Raw genomic sequence first — 12,676 nt, forward strand, 5'->3', positions numbered from 1 at the left:
CAGCACATGGGCACTGAGGTGCGGCCTCAGTGCGGGTTTACAACTGCTGGGGCAGAACCTATAAATTGCACCATGGAGGCAATGGCAGCGAGCCATATGCAACCCCAGGTGGTGGCATATGTAGGGAGTGGGACATATTGCGTTACCACTGGGGCCCAGCGGTATAGGCACGGACCACAGCAGTAGTGTGCGATACCGTACAGCAGCTTCTGTTTTAATCCCACAGCAGAGGTCCATGTGGCACAGCAGCGGATATGGCCCATTCCTGAACCCTCCACAATTCACCTCTCGGTCAGGGATAACTTTAGTGATCTGCAACAGTATGTAGCTCGGTTTGGGTACGATATTCCCCCAGTTCAAGAGGATTTAACGGTTTTACTTGAGGCAGTGAAACTATCACAGAAGCACTTTTATGCCCTGGAACAAAAGACATGGGAAATAGCAGGGGAAATTGCGGACATTAAAGGTCCCGATTGGTGGAATATGGGGTCATGGATTGTTATCCCGCCTTGGATCCGTATAGCGTCCCACCTGCTGGTAGTCGCACAGGCCGGGGTATTGTTGTACCTGTTTTTGCATCACTGCAGGGCTCTCCGCCAGAAGCGGTGGAGGAAGAATCGGAACCTTTGGCGAAGGAAAACAAACAAGAGAAGACTGTGACAGGCCAAAGGAGAAGTTGCCCCAGCAAAACCTCCAATTGTATTTGTTTTTATTTATTGTGTGTTATGGTCACCCCTATCTTTTGGGACCCGTGGTTGAATTGTTTTTTTCTAAATAACTTTCCATGTTTGTATTTGTTATCCTGGATAATCCGTTTATATCGCCTTTCTGTGGTACTGGGGGGGGTATAGTTCAGATTAAGGGGAGGTCTCGGGAACCGAGCGCCACGTGTATGGGTAAGGACTACAGTCACGGAAAAAAAAGGGATATGAGATGAGTGTGTTGCCCTTCTCTGCTATGTCGATACGGTCTGAGCAAGTCTGGATGTATCGAAGGGGCAATATTGTAGCAATTTCGGGCAACACAGAAGCGGGGAGCAAACAGTGGAACCTGGAAAAAACAGCTAAAATGGACAGAGCAGCCACCTTGTGTTGCCCTCCTCTGCTATGTCGATACGGTCCGAGCAAGTCTGGACGTATCGAAGGGGCAACTGTAGCAATTTCGGGCAACACAGAAGCGGGGAGCAAGCAGTGGAACCTGGGAAAAGCAGCTAAAATGGACAGAGCAGCCACCTTTTTCTGAAAGCTTGACATGATTTCCCAGCAGGCTCTCTGTGCCTGTACAAAAGAGAGCCCAGCCCCCAAGGTGTTCTGGCAGGAATCGGCCAGACACCTATGTGTATTGGAGGGGGGAAGTGGCCACTATGCAGGCCTGATAAACTAACAAAGCCTGGAGTCACGATGTCTGGGCTAGGCTCAGGAGAACAGAAGAGAGCCATTAGCACCTCCGTGTCAGCAAACGGAGAGATTATGAAACAATGGACACAGCCACGGAGGTCATTTCACCTGCACAGTAGGGAGGTGTAAAACACATTGGACATTGCCAGTGCCCTGGGGGCATTTCCAGGCTATAACTGCAGAGGTACCTGGGCTCTCTCGGGGGGGCTCTCCTGACTGCTGGGACAGATCTCTCTCTCCCTCTCTCTTCGCTGGCTGCTGGGACAGGCCTGCTGTTCACTCTCGCACTCAATTTCAAGCCTGGCTGTAAGTTTCTTACCCAGAAGCGTGGCGTTTTCCGAGAACCATATCAGTGGTTGAGGCTTTGTGGGAAAGGGGGTTCTCCACTGTCATAGTTATAAGCATTGCTATCTTGTGTAAAGTAAGGCCTTACGTTGTGTGCGTTAGCATCTTGTTCCCATAGTCATAGTAAACTGTATAGTGTCTAATGTTTGTCTTTCTTACGGGTTCTGGTGGGTGTTGATAATAAAATGGTGTTGGACTGTCGCCCTGCGTCTTGTTTGCTCCATTGCACCCTCACCACGGACCTCTGGTAAAGTCACAGTGTTTCAAAAGGCCTTGCCATAATTCCGGAGTCAAGAATCTAGGGTTTTTCCTGGGACACCTCGAAGCCGTCCACTCAGGACTGGGTCTGGTCAGGCATAAACAGCCCAGTCCTTTTCTCTCTTCCGGGGAAACTGCCCGAGTGGGTAGACAATGGGGTGGCCATTAAACCACTGACGGAAGGGAGAATCGCCTGAGTATTGGTGGCAGTGGGTTACCTGGGTGATATAAGGGTCAGACTTGCTGTGCAGCCTGCAGCAGTTTTGACTCAGCGCTCGCCCCAGAGGGAATCCCATAGTGTGGGATTTCCCCGGTTCCTAGAACCAGCTGGTGCGAGACACGCGCAGGTGGCCACCCTGTCAGATACCGACTCAGCGCGGAGTAAAGCAGGAAAAGGACCCGCTACAGTTTCCATCAATCCAATGGTGTGGGTTGTGAAGAGCCCTAATTTGAGCAGTTTTGATGATAATGTACAAACCTGAACACAGGGCCTGACTGAGGAGCCTGCTATTCTAAGGATTTCACACATTGTGCAGTAAATATATCTGATGTGGATGGCTCATGCATTCTAAACAATATCAATTGAAAATACATTGCAAATTAATAAATGAACCATTTACTTTGGTTTATAAATAGCATATATTTGATGCATCACATTGCTAATTTTAAACTATTACCTTGACATATATCTCTCTTCATAAGAAAATAGTAGTCAAACTTGTTAGCTGTGGGATTGAACTTACCAGTTCACATTGAAATTGTTTAACTCTGCATTATTTACTATATCATTTTTAGTGCAATAAACATTTGTTATTTACTGAACTACAATTTTCAGGATAAGTCAACAAATCAATCCATTTAGTTCTGCCTTTCTTACTCTCCGATATTTTTAATTTCTCTACCATACCTCCTCCATTTTTGTAAGCCAGGTAAGGAAATCTCCAAACATTCCCAAAACCCACTGCATTACCAATCATTGAGAGCAGGTAATCAGTCTTCGAAGACCAGTTACCCCGTTCCACATTCTCATCACCCACAGCACCATGTTCATTGGCGGTATCCTGGGAGAAAGAATTGAAATGGCAAGCTCAGACATTAATCTTTCTCAGACTAGATCTCAAGTGAAATGTATAGTCACCACTCCCACAACTATCGGAAAATGGTGCAGTTCTCTATTTAGCAGCAATGTCAGTCAGGTTAGAAACAGCCAGATGTCCACAGAGAGTCTACAATTCACAACGACCAAAATCTACAAATCAACAGTATCTCAAATTGTCTTACATGGATTTTTACTGTTTTGTTTTGTTGAAATACTCACCGTATCCTGTGGAGGGTTTGGCCGATTGTCATTCAGTAAGAACCGAAATAAATGCCTTCGGTCCATTTTCAGACATCAATGAACTATTCTTCCACTTGCACAAGAATTGGAAGTAAAATGAGGACACTCCTTTTGGCCAAAAGTCCTTCAACTTCTCATGAATGGATTATTCTTGTTGAGTCAGAAGTCAGCCTCTTACTGTGTTTCATAACAGGTGTAACTCTACTTAGCTAATCATTCAATTTCCACACTAAACATTTCTATTGAGTTAAATGATTTGTTTTCAGAACAGTTACGATCAAAGGGCATTCATTCCCTGTCCTCAGGGTTTGGGCAAAGCGCTGGTTTTAAAAGGAATAGCTTCCAAGTGAATCCAAACCAAGTTGAACTTCAGCCAAAGAAAAGCTATCTAAGATTTCTTCTAAAAATGAACGGGTCTTCTCCCATATTAGAAATATAATTGTCATCCCCTGCTACCCGAGTTCATTTTACGTAATGAAATTTTAATTAGTTTTGAATGTGTGGCTGCAGTTTTGTAATCCCTATATAAGATGAAATGTACATGGATTTGGGAAAAACATGATTGCTTGTCCATTGATCTGGCAGTCTCACCTCTAACCAAATGTTTAAAGTTAGAAGATCATAAGAGAGAAGTGAATCTGTATTGCTTTCTTAGCATTCCATCATGAAATGTTATCGCCTAAATTATAACTATGCTTACTAAAGTGAGGTGTAATAGTTCTATAGTTGGAAAAGTTAAGTAACTATTAAATAGTATGGTTCCCACACTGTTGCCTCTGACTATCAGCAAGTCACCAATTGAAAGTGCAGCACATTAATATTCAAAAGTCTTCATTGTATTGGAGTAGGTTATTGATAGGGTAAAGCAATATTCTGAATTGTATGATTAGATAGGGCTCTCTCAGTGTGAGATCCAGAGCTAATTACTGAAAAACTTCCATTGCTTTCAAATGTTATTTACTGGTCAGCTTAGCCATCTGGCTGGATCATTAGAAGCTTTGCTAGGTGCATGATCTTTTGGCTGAATCACAAACACCAGTGGGTTTGGAAGAGTGATGATTGCATATAAAAATACAACAAAAAGTGTATTCTCTTGTGCAAAATGCAATGTGTCACCACATTCAGCGTCATCTTGAAAGACTGAGTTTAATGCAAAATTTTACTGGCTTTGAGTTCATCTTTCCCTTTTCTTAATACCCTCCGCTCCTCCTCCATTCACTGCTTAACATCAGCCAGGGTCTTTGTAACGGGCTCCAGGGTCTTGTCATTGGGCTCTGAGTTCTTAATTATGGACCCATCCCTGCCATTGCCACGTCTCCCACAAGCCTCTATGTCTGAGCTGGAGCCATGGGCCTGATCTCCAACCTACTGGTCTCCCTGCGAAGCTGCCACCAGTCATCGGGATCCTGGCTCAGGCCTCATCTGTGACCTCAGTGCTAGAGCCAGAGCCAGCCAAGGATCTGGGACTGCATGGGGCCCTGCCCCAACCGACTCCCATGCAGAAACAAAAAAAACCACAGGAAGACCGATCACCATGGCAGCTGCAACCGCCATCAATCACCCGAAGGAGCTGTTCTCTCTTGCTGCTGCTGCTCCCTGTCTTTTGCACTGATCCTCTGGCCCCTACACCCTCCTCTGTCTCTGACAAAAGTATAAAGGCCCATTTTCCTACAACTTTCAACTCTGAAGAAGCCTTGTACTGGACTCAACTAATTAACTCTGTTTATCTCTCTATTGATTCTGCCAGACCTTCTGTGTTCTGCAGCATTGTTTGTGTTTGTTTTTAAGATATTATTCCTGCTTACTGGAGTAACTGACTCCCTGATCAATGTGGTGACACCAGCTCTTTTACACCCTCACCCATCTCCCCTATCTCACCTGAAGATTCTATAACCCAGAATATTGTGCTGACAATCATGTTCTTTCCTCAATCACAACCATCTCTGTGATAGCAATGATATTAGATCCTCATACATTAATAAACATGCACAACTCCTCTGCCTTACTCACAAGACTCCTTGCATTAAAAAATACCATCCATCTTTGCCACACTCCATTCTGCACTAACTTGAATATATTTGCACGAATTTCTGCACTGCAATGGTGGGTTCTTCAATACTTTTCAGTACATCAACCTTTACTGAACCTCCACTTAGTATCCCAGACCCCTGCAAAAATTAGTTTTGAATCCCATCATCACAATCAGCAATACCTTCAGCAAACCAGAACACTTATGTACGTCCCACCTTCTCCAGAAATAAATGTGGTGATCCAACACTAATCTGTTCCAGATCGCAATGCACTCTGGGGCTTTCCTGACTTCTTGCCAGCCTCTTTCTGGTTGGTCATAGAGTCATAGACTCATACAGCATGGAAACACTTTGGTTTAACCAGTCCATGCTGAACATAATCCCAAACTAAGTTAGTCTCACCTGCCTGGTCTTGGCTCATATCCCTCCAAACCTTTCCTATTCACATCTCCATCAAAATATCTTTTAAACGCTATAATTGTATCCACATCCATCATTTCCTCAGGAAGTATAGTCCACACACAAACTACTCTTGGTTTAAAAAAATTGCCTCATGCCTTGTTCAAATCTCTCTCTTCTCACCGCTCACCTTAAAAATGTCCCCCTAGTCTTGAAATTCCCCATCTTAGGGAAAAGACAACTACCATCAACTCTATCTATACCTCTCATTATTTTATAAACTTCTATCAGGTCACCTCTCAACCTCCTACGCTCCAGTGAAAAAACATTTCAGCCTTTCTTTATAACTCAAACCTTCCATACCTGGCCACATCCTGGTAAATCCCTCCTGACCCCTCTCCTGCTTAATAATACCCTTCTCCTCTCTGACTGCATTTTCTTAAACCGTGATGGGGGTCAGGGATGGGAGCAACAATGAGAAAAGAGAGAAGGTTGAGGCTGATACAAAAGATAAAGGGATAAAGTTCAATAAACAAGGCAGGCAAGAGCATGGTGGGCTATGAGGAAAAACAATGAATTAAACACATTTATTTCAACACAAGAGGACTGACAGGTAAGGCAGATGTACGTAGGGTATGGATAGGAACATGGGACTGGGATATCATACCCTTTGCAGAAATTTGGCTGAGGGAGGATGATGACTGGCAGCTTAATGCTTGGCATGTTGATGCTATCGGAAGGATAAAAAGGTGCACAAGAGGTGAGGGAATGCTGTTTTTGATTAGGGAATTCAACTTGTACTTAGACAGAATATTCCTGGGTGATTGTTTAGTATATGGATGAACTAAAAATAAGAAAGGGGTGATCACTTTGATTGGATTGGATTATAAGCCCCCAACAGTTGTCACAGTAATGGTCTGGTACAAGTTAGTTTGCCCTTGAGTTTTTTTTTAGAGAGGGGATCATTGGCCAGGCTCCATCGTGCCTGAACTTTGAATGGTTCACTGGGGCCTTGTTGTTTCCCCAAACAAATACTGCTTCAGATCAAAAGCTTGAAAGACCTTTTGAAAACTTGGTCTTGTCAAGGGGACGTGGCCAGCTCTCTAGCTGTTCAGTTCAGTACGGGAGGGAGTAGAGTCATGGGGGAAACTGGAAGCCTTCTCTCTATCCTTCTGCCCTTCTGATTTTGAACTGAATGCGGCCTGTGCCATTGTTTGCTGTTTGTGCTTAGGGATCTGTGTACTGGGATTGTTGCAAGAATTTTCAGAACAGCATCATTTGGTAGGGTTTGGATAGGATAAGTTATCGGGTATTCTGTTTTCTGTTCTTTGTAATTCATTTTATAATTTTGCAAATAAATTTTGTTTGTTTAAAACCTGACAGTTGACCAAGCTGATGTACTCCAGGAATATCCACTGTACACCTCATTAAACAAATAGCAAAGTTACAGGCAGACCTAGTCCATGACAGACTGGGGGCTTTTTGCGGGATTTAAACAGCGAGTGGTAGTTGCTAGTGTCTTTTATTTCGGGTGTTGACTTGGTTGGTTTAAACCGTGTTCGGATGGCAATGGCTCTTTCAATCACCAAGGAGTTCCTGGAGGTGGAAGAAGTGACCTCGGGGGTTTTGCAAAAGGCAGATAAGACCAAACTGCAGGAATTAATAGACAAGCTAGGGTTGAATTTACCTCCTAATGTGAGGAAAGATGAGATGAATTCAGCAGTAGCTCAGTATTCAAATTTGCTGGAAACACTATCAGGATCTGTAGAGATGGCAAGAATTCGATTGTAAATGAAGCAGCTTGAGTTAGAGGGGAGAGATAAGGAAAGGGCAGCAGAAATGAAACAGTTTGAATTACAATTAAAATCAGAAGAGAGAGAAAAAGCAAACACATTAAGGGCTTTAGCCACAGAGAAAGAAAGATAATGAAGAACTCTAGCAGAAGAGAAAGAAAAAGCAAAGAGATTGAACTTTAGAAATTGACACTTAAAAAGGGAAGTCAGCACAAAAGGATGGAGATGCAGGCTGAAGGTAGGTTTAGTGAGGAAGAGAGTGAGGATGAGCAAGCCCCTGGCAGTCAGAAGCCTAGTGAGAAACTGTTTAAGTATGTTCAAACAAGGCCTAAATTTAATGAGAAGAATGTGGAAGCCCTTGTCATTTCATTTGAAAAAGAATCTAAACAAATGCAATGGCCAGTCAGTGTGTGGGTTTTGTTGATCCAAACCAAACTTGTGGGTTGAGCTAGTGAGGAATTCACATCGCTATCAGAGCAGGTATCTGGGGAGTATGAGTAGGGAAAAGAATCAATCTTAAGCGCATATGAATTGGTACCAGAAAGCCTATAGACGTTTAAAGAATCTAAGGAGGAACCCTGGTCAAACTTATATTGAGTTTGAAAGAATTAAACAAAGTAATTTTGGTAGGTGGATACGAGCTTTAAAAATAGAACAAACTTACAATACCCTTAGAGAGACAATTATTTTGGAGGAGTTTAAAAATTCACTGCCTGACATAGTGCAAATTCATTTGGCAGCGCAGAGAGTTAAAAATGGCAAGCTTAGCAATTGAAGTGGCTGATGATTATGAGTTGGTCCATAAATCACGGTCTGACTTCCTGCATCAATTTCAATCCATGAGGGATAGAAGTTGGGGAAAAGAGAAATCCTCCTGTGGAAAGGGTAAGATAGATCTCAGTGGAGATCATAAGGAGACCTTATCACAGCGTAAAAAGGAAACCCCAGAAGGGGACGAAGAAGGTAAAAGCTCCAGTGTTTTTATTGCAATAAAGTAGATCACATGAAATCACAGTGTTGGTGGGCTAGGAAAAGCACAGGAAAGCCAGGCGTGGGAAAGCAGGATAACCCTGGAAGTGTTGTTGGAGTGGTAACAGTGGGAGCTAGAAAGCTGCATCAGAGTGCACAAGCTGATCAGAGGTTGGTTAAGGAAGAAATGCCAGATCTGCTTAAAAAATATACCTGAAAAGGTAAAGTTTATTCATGTTAGAGTAGCAAGTAAAGAGGTTATAATATTAAGGGACACAGGATTCTCTCAGTCTGTGATGCTGAAGGATGTGGAGGAATATACTCCTGAAGGACTATTGCCAGAAAAGTTACTGGTAACAAGAGTTCATGGTGAGACAAAAAGTGCTCAATTATGTAAAATGATGCTAGAGTGACGAGAAAAGAGTGGAGAATGTGTATAGGAGTACTGGACAAAGTCTCGGTTCCAGGAAAACAATTTGTCCTTGTGAATGATACAGCTGATTCACTGGTAGGTGTGCTGCCTACTGCAGTTGAAAGACCTGTGGATACTCAAGCAACTAAAGCACTGCAAGAATCTTACTTGGGAATCTTCCCTGTTTGTGTAGTAATGAGGTCACAGAGTCACCAGTTGAAGGAGGAGAGATCAAAGGGTACAGATAAGAAATCTGAAGTGGGATTAGCAGAGACTGTATTCGATCAGTTAGTTAAGATAAAACAGGAATAAATAAATAATCATGCAATATCTTTACCTGTGCAAAACTCATTGAGGTTCAGCAGAAAGATGAAAACTTAAAGCAATTGTATCAAAAGGCATATACAGAGAAGGAGTCTGAATTTATCCCTGTGTGCTGTTACCTGAAAAATGATGTCTTAATTAGGGAAAAGAGACCATCACATATTCAAGCAGATGAGAAACGGGCAGAGATTCATCAAATTGTATTGCCAGTGGGGTATAGAAAGGAAATGTTGCAGGTGGCACATGGATCACCACTTGGAGGCCATTTAGAAGTGAGGAAAACACAAGCTAAAATACAAAGACATTTTTACTGGACTGCACAAGAATGTAGTTGAATTTTGCTAGCTATGTCATGCATGTCAAGTGATTGGAAAACTACCGATGGTAATAAAACCTGTAACTTTAATACCTATTCCAGATTTTGAGGAACTTTTTACCAGAGTCTTAATTGATTGAGTAGGTCCCCTACCACAAACAAAAAGTGGGAACCAATATTTGTTAACAATAATGTATACATCGACAAGATTTCAAGAGGCTGTTCCATTACACAATATCACAGCTAAAAGGATTGTAGAGGATTTACTCAAAGTTTTCACTAGATACAGACTACCAACAGAGATACAGTCAAATCAAGGGTCAAACTTCACATCCAAACTATTTAAGGAAGTTATGGACAGTTTAGACTTAAAACAATTCAAATCTACTGCGTACCATCCAGAATCGCAGGAAGCGTTAGAAAGATGGCATTGAACACTAAAGACCATGTTGAGGGCTTATAGTCAGGATTATCCAGATGATTGGAATAAGGGAATTTGGTTGTTCTTTTTATGATCAGAGATGTACCAAATGAATCCACCGAATTCAGTCTATTTGAGTTAGTTTTTGGACATGAAGTGAGAGGACCACTAAAATTGATTAAGGAGAAATTAATATGTCAGAATTCAGAGACCACCCATTTGGACTTTGTGTCAAATTTTAGAGAATGATTAAATTGAGCTAGGGAGTTGACTCAACAGCATTTAAAAGTACCACAGCTCACAATGACTCAGCAAGTGGAATAAGAAATCAAAATATTGCTATTTTGCTATCAGGGATAAGGTATTGTGGTACTTCCAGTAATAGGTGAACCTTTAAAAGCAGGATTTAGTGGATCTTATAAAATCGAAAGGACATTGAGTGAGGTAAACTACTTGATATGGACCCCAGACTGGAAGAAATCTCACAGAGTGTGTCTTGTGGGATACTCAAAAGATATTTTGACAGGGAAGGAAAGCAAGAGAAGGTGTTAATGATTACAGCACAGAAGGAAGAGCCAAGTTCAGAGGCTTCTGAATTGGACATTCCTCAAATTAAATGGGACAATGAGGAAGTTGTCAAAAATTGGGATAAATGATTGGGTTATCTTCCTGAGAGAAATTGAAATTACCTGAAAGAGCATTACTATCACATGGGGAGATATGAGGAAATAACCTGGGAAGTATTAGCCTAATGGTGCATGATGCAGAGATAGGAGAGGCTATTCCGATTAAGCAACAAATCCCCAGCTGTAAATAAGGAGGACATCACAGTGTCGGCAAGGCTGCGTTTGTCCTGTCTGGTGCTTAGGTTGATGTCGGATGTTTTGTTTGCTGTCAAAATAGGTAAGAATCAATTATGTCCTTTCGTGAAGGACATTAGTAAACCAAATGCATTTCAATGACAATCACCAGTGGTTACATATTCACGATTAGACTTCTCTATTTCTCTTTTCTCCTTCTCAACATATCTTCACACCGACTGGTTCAGCCAAGCTTCTGTTCTTCTACGTGTAATTTGTCGTGAGGTTTGGTGTAAGATTTTACTTTATGACACTTCTTGAGAGTACAGTGGGATATAATATAGCAGTAGAGGCACTGTATTACTAAAAGTTGCTGTAAAGTAGGAGTCTGAGAGGTTGTCACAGAAAGTGTTTCCTGATCTTTCAAACATTTCCTCACCTGCCACAAGGTGGGGCCCTCAGCTTGGACAACTCTCACCACGGCTATTATGGGTACCCACATAATACACAAGATGATCATACACCAGCCCAGCGCTATTGACCAGACAGAGTATTCAACTGGTCCATATGTTGGAGGGGCAAATGTTGTTAAGGACCAGACTAAGATTGCCTGAATGAAATAAACACAGAAAGTAAAATCAGTAACATGATGAAAGGGACTTACTGTACATTTTTACATTCAGCTTAAATGACTCAAAGATGTAACATCTCCTTACGGTTAAAATGCACGGAGAGATCAGAATCCAACAAGCTCTCCACCAGAGCCAGAAAAGCCAATTCCTTTTCCCAATCATCATCTCAATGTCCTTGATGAATCTGTTTATCCCTGTGAATGGCAAGGAAGCAGAGAGACACCATCACTCGCGCTGTCCTGTCTTCAGGGCAGCTTGTTTTCTGTTGAAGTTCATCTTGTACAGGTGGCATTGATGAACAGGTTAAACAGAGAAAGGATTGCTGAAGATTTCAAATTGGATGAACAGAGTGTTCCTTATCACCAAATCGATTATCTGTACTCCAAGATTTAAAGGTCTTGAAGGAACTCTCACACTGTTTCGAGAAGACAAGTGTTCAAGGTGAATGGGAGATGAAGTGAGGTGGCAGGTTGAGGCCAAAGGTGCCAATGAGTGGGGATTGATGATGTGGTGAAGTCATGTTGGTTGTGGAGCAGTGTTGTGGAAGATTTGGATCTGGTCAGGTATGGAGTTGGGAGTGTTTGATAGTGGAGATGAGAGGTGTGTGTTGTCTGGAATAGAGAGTGGTGGGTGGTCACATGCCCATGGGAAGTGATGTCACAGGTGAATGACTTGGTGGGAGACTGTTAATGTTATTCATTGTCAGGTCAACGTGAATGATTGAGGGAGTCATTTTTATAATGAGAGCAGATTTTAATCCTTCTAACATTTCCTGGGTAATTATAAGTCAGTCAGAACTTTCTGAAGTCTCTGTCTCTAACTCAGAGTTGGAACTTATTCAGAGGATTTTTGACACTGGGTATTTCCATGAGTATCATACATTCCCAGGCAATTCCCATATAGCCAGTGTGTTGGGACATCTGCCTGATCCTGGTGTACAGCTTCCAGCCAATGTCTGGTCTCCCAAAATCTGGAAATGTAAAATGTCGGCTAAGAAATTGCATTCATCACTTTAGAATTGATGAGCCTGATCTTTGTGTGAACAATAGTTAAGGGAATGGCAACAATGGCTAATGTTAATTCCTGTAAACAGGTAATCAGGAAATAGTATTCCCTTGGCTGTATTCTTAGGGCACCATAGGGCAAGAAAATGATCAAGAAACTTGTCCAATGGAATGAATAGATATGGATAGCACAGATAAAAGACATTGGAGTGTTGTCTGACCATGATGGTATTAAAT

The 12,676-nt window shown here is 42.2% G+C and overlaps 1 protein-coding gene across 1 annotated transcript in view; it reads right to left on the minus strand.

Moving 5' to 3' along the window:
- Positions 1–489: 489 nt before the first annotated feature.
- Positions 490–12,676, minus strand: part of LOC132820024 (sodium- and chloride-dependent neutral and basic amino acid transporter B(0+)-like) — a 156,251-nt gene continuing 144,064 nt past the window's right edge. Inside the window, exons 13-15 of the mRNA XM_060831950.1 lie at positions 2,903–3,061; positions 1,586–1,759; positions 490–624 (exon numbers count right to left, since the gene is read on the minus strand). Of these exons, the coding sequence (XP_060687933.1) occupies positions 490–624; positions 1,586–1,759; positions 2,903–3,061 (468 nt within the window). The remainder of the gene's footprint in view (positions 625–1,585; positions 1,760–2,902; positions 3,062–12,676) is intronic.

This window comes from Hemiscyllium ocellatum, chromosome 11 (genome assembly GCF_020745735.1).
Source record: "Hemiscyllium ocellatum isolate sHemOce1 chromosome 11, sHemOce1.pat.X.cur, whole genome shotgun sequence".
Taxonomy (NCBI): domain Eukaryota; kingdom Metazoa; phylum Chordata; class Chondrichthyes; order Orectolobiformes; family Hemiscylliidae; genus Hemiscyllium; species Hemiscyllium ocellatum.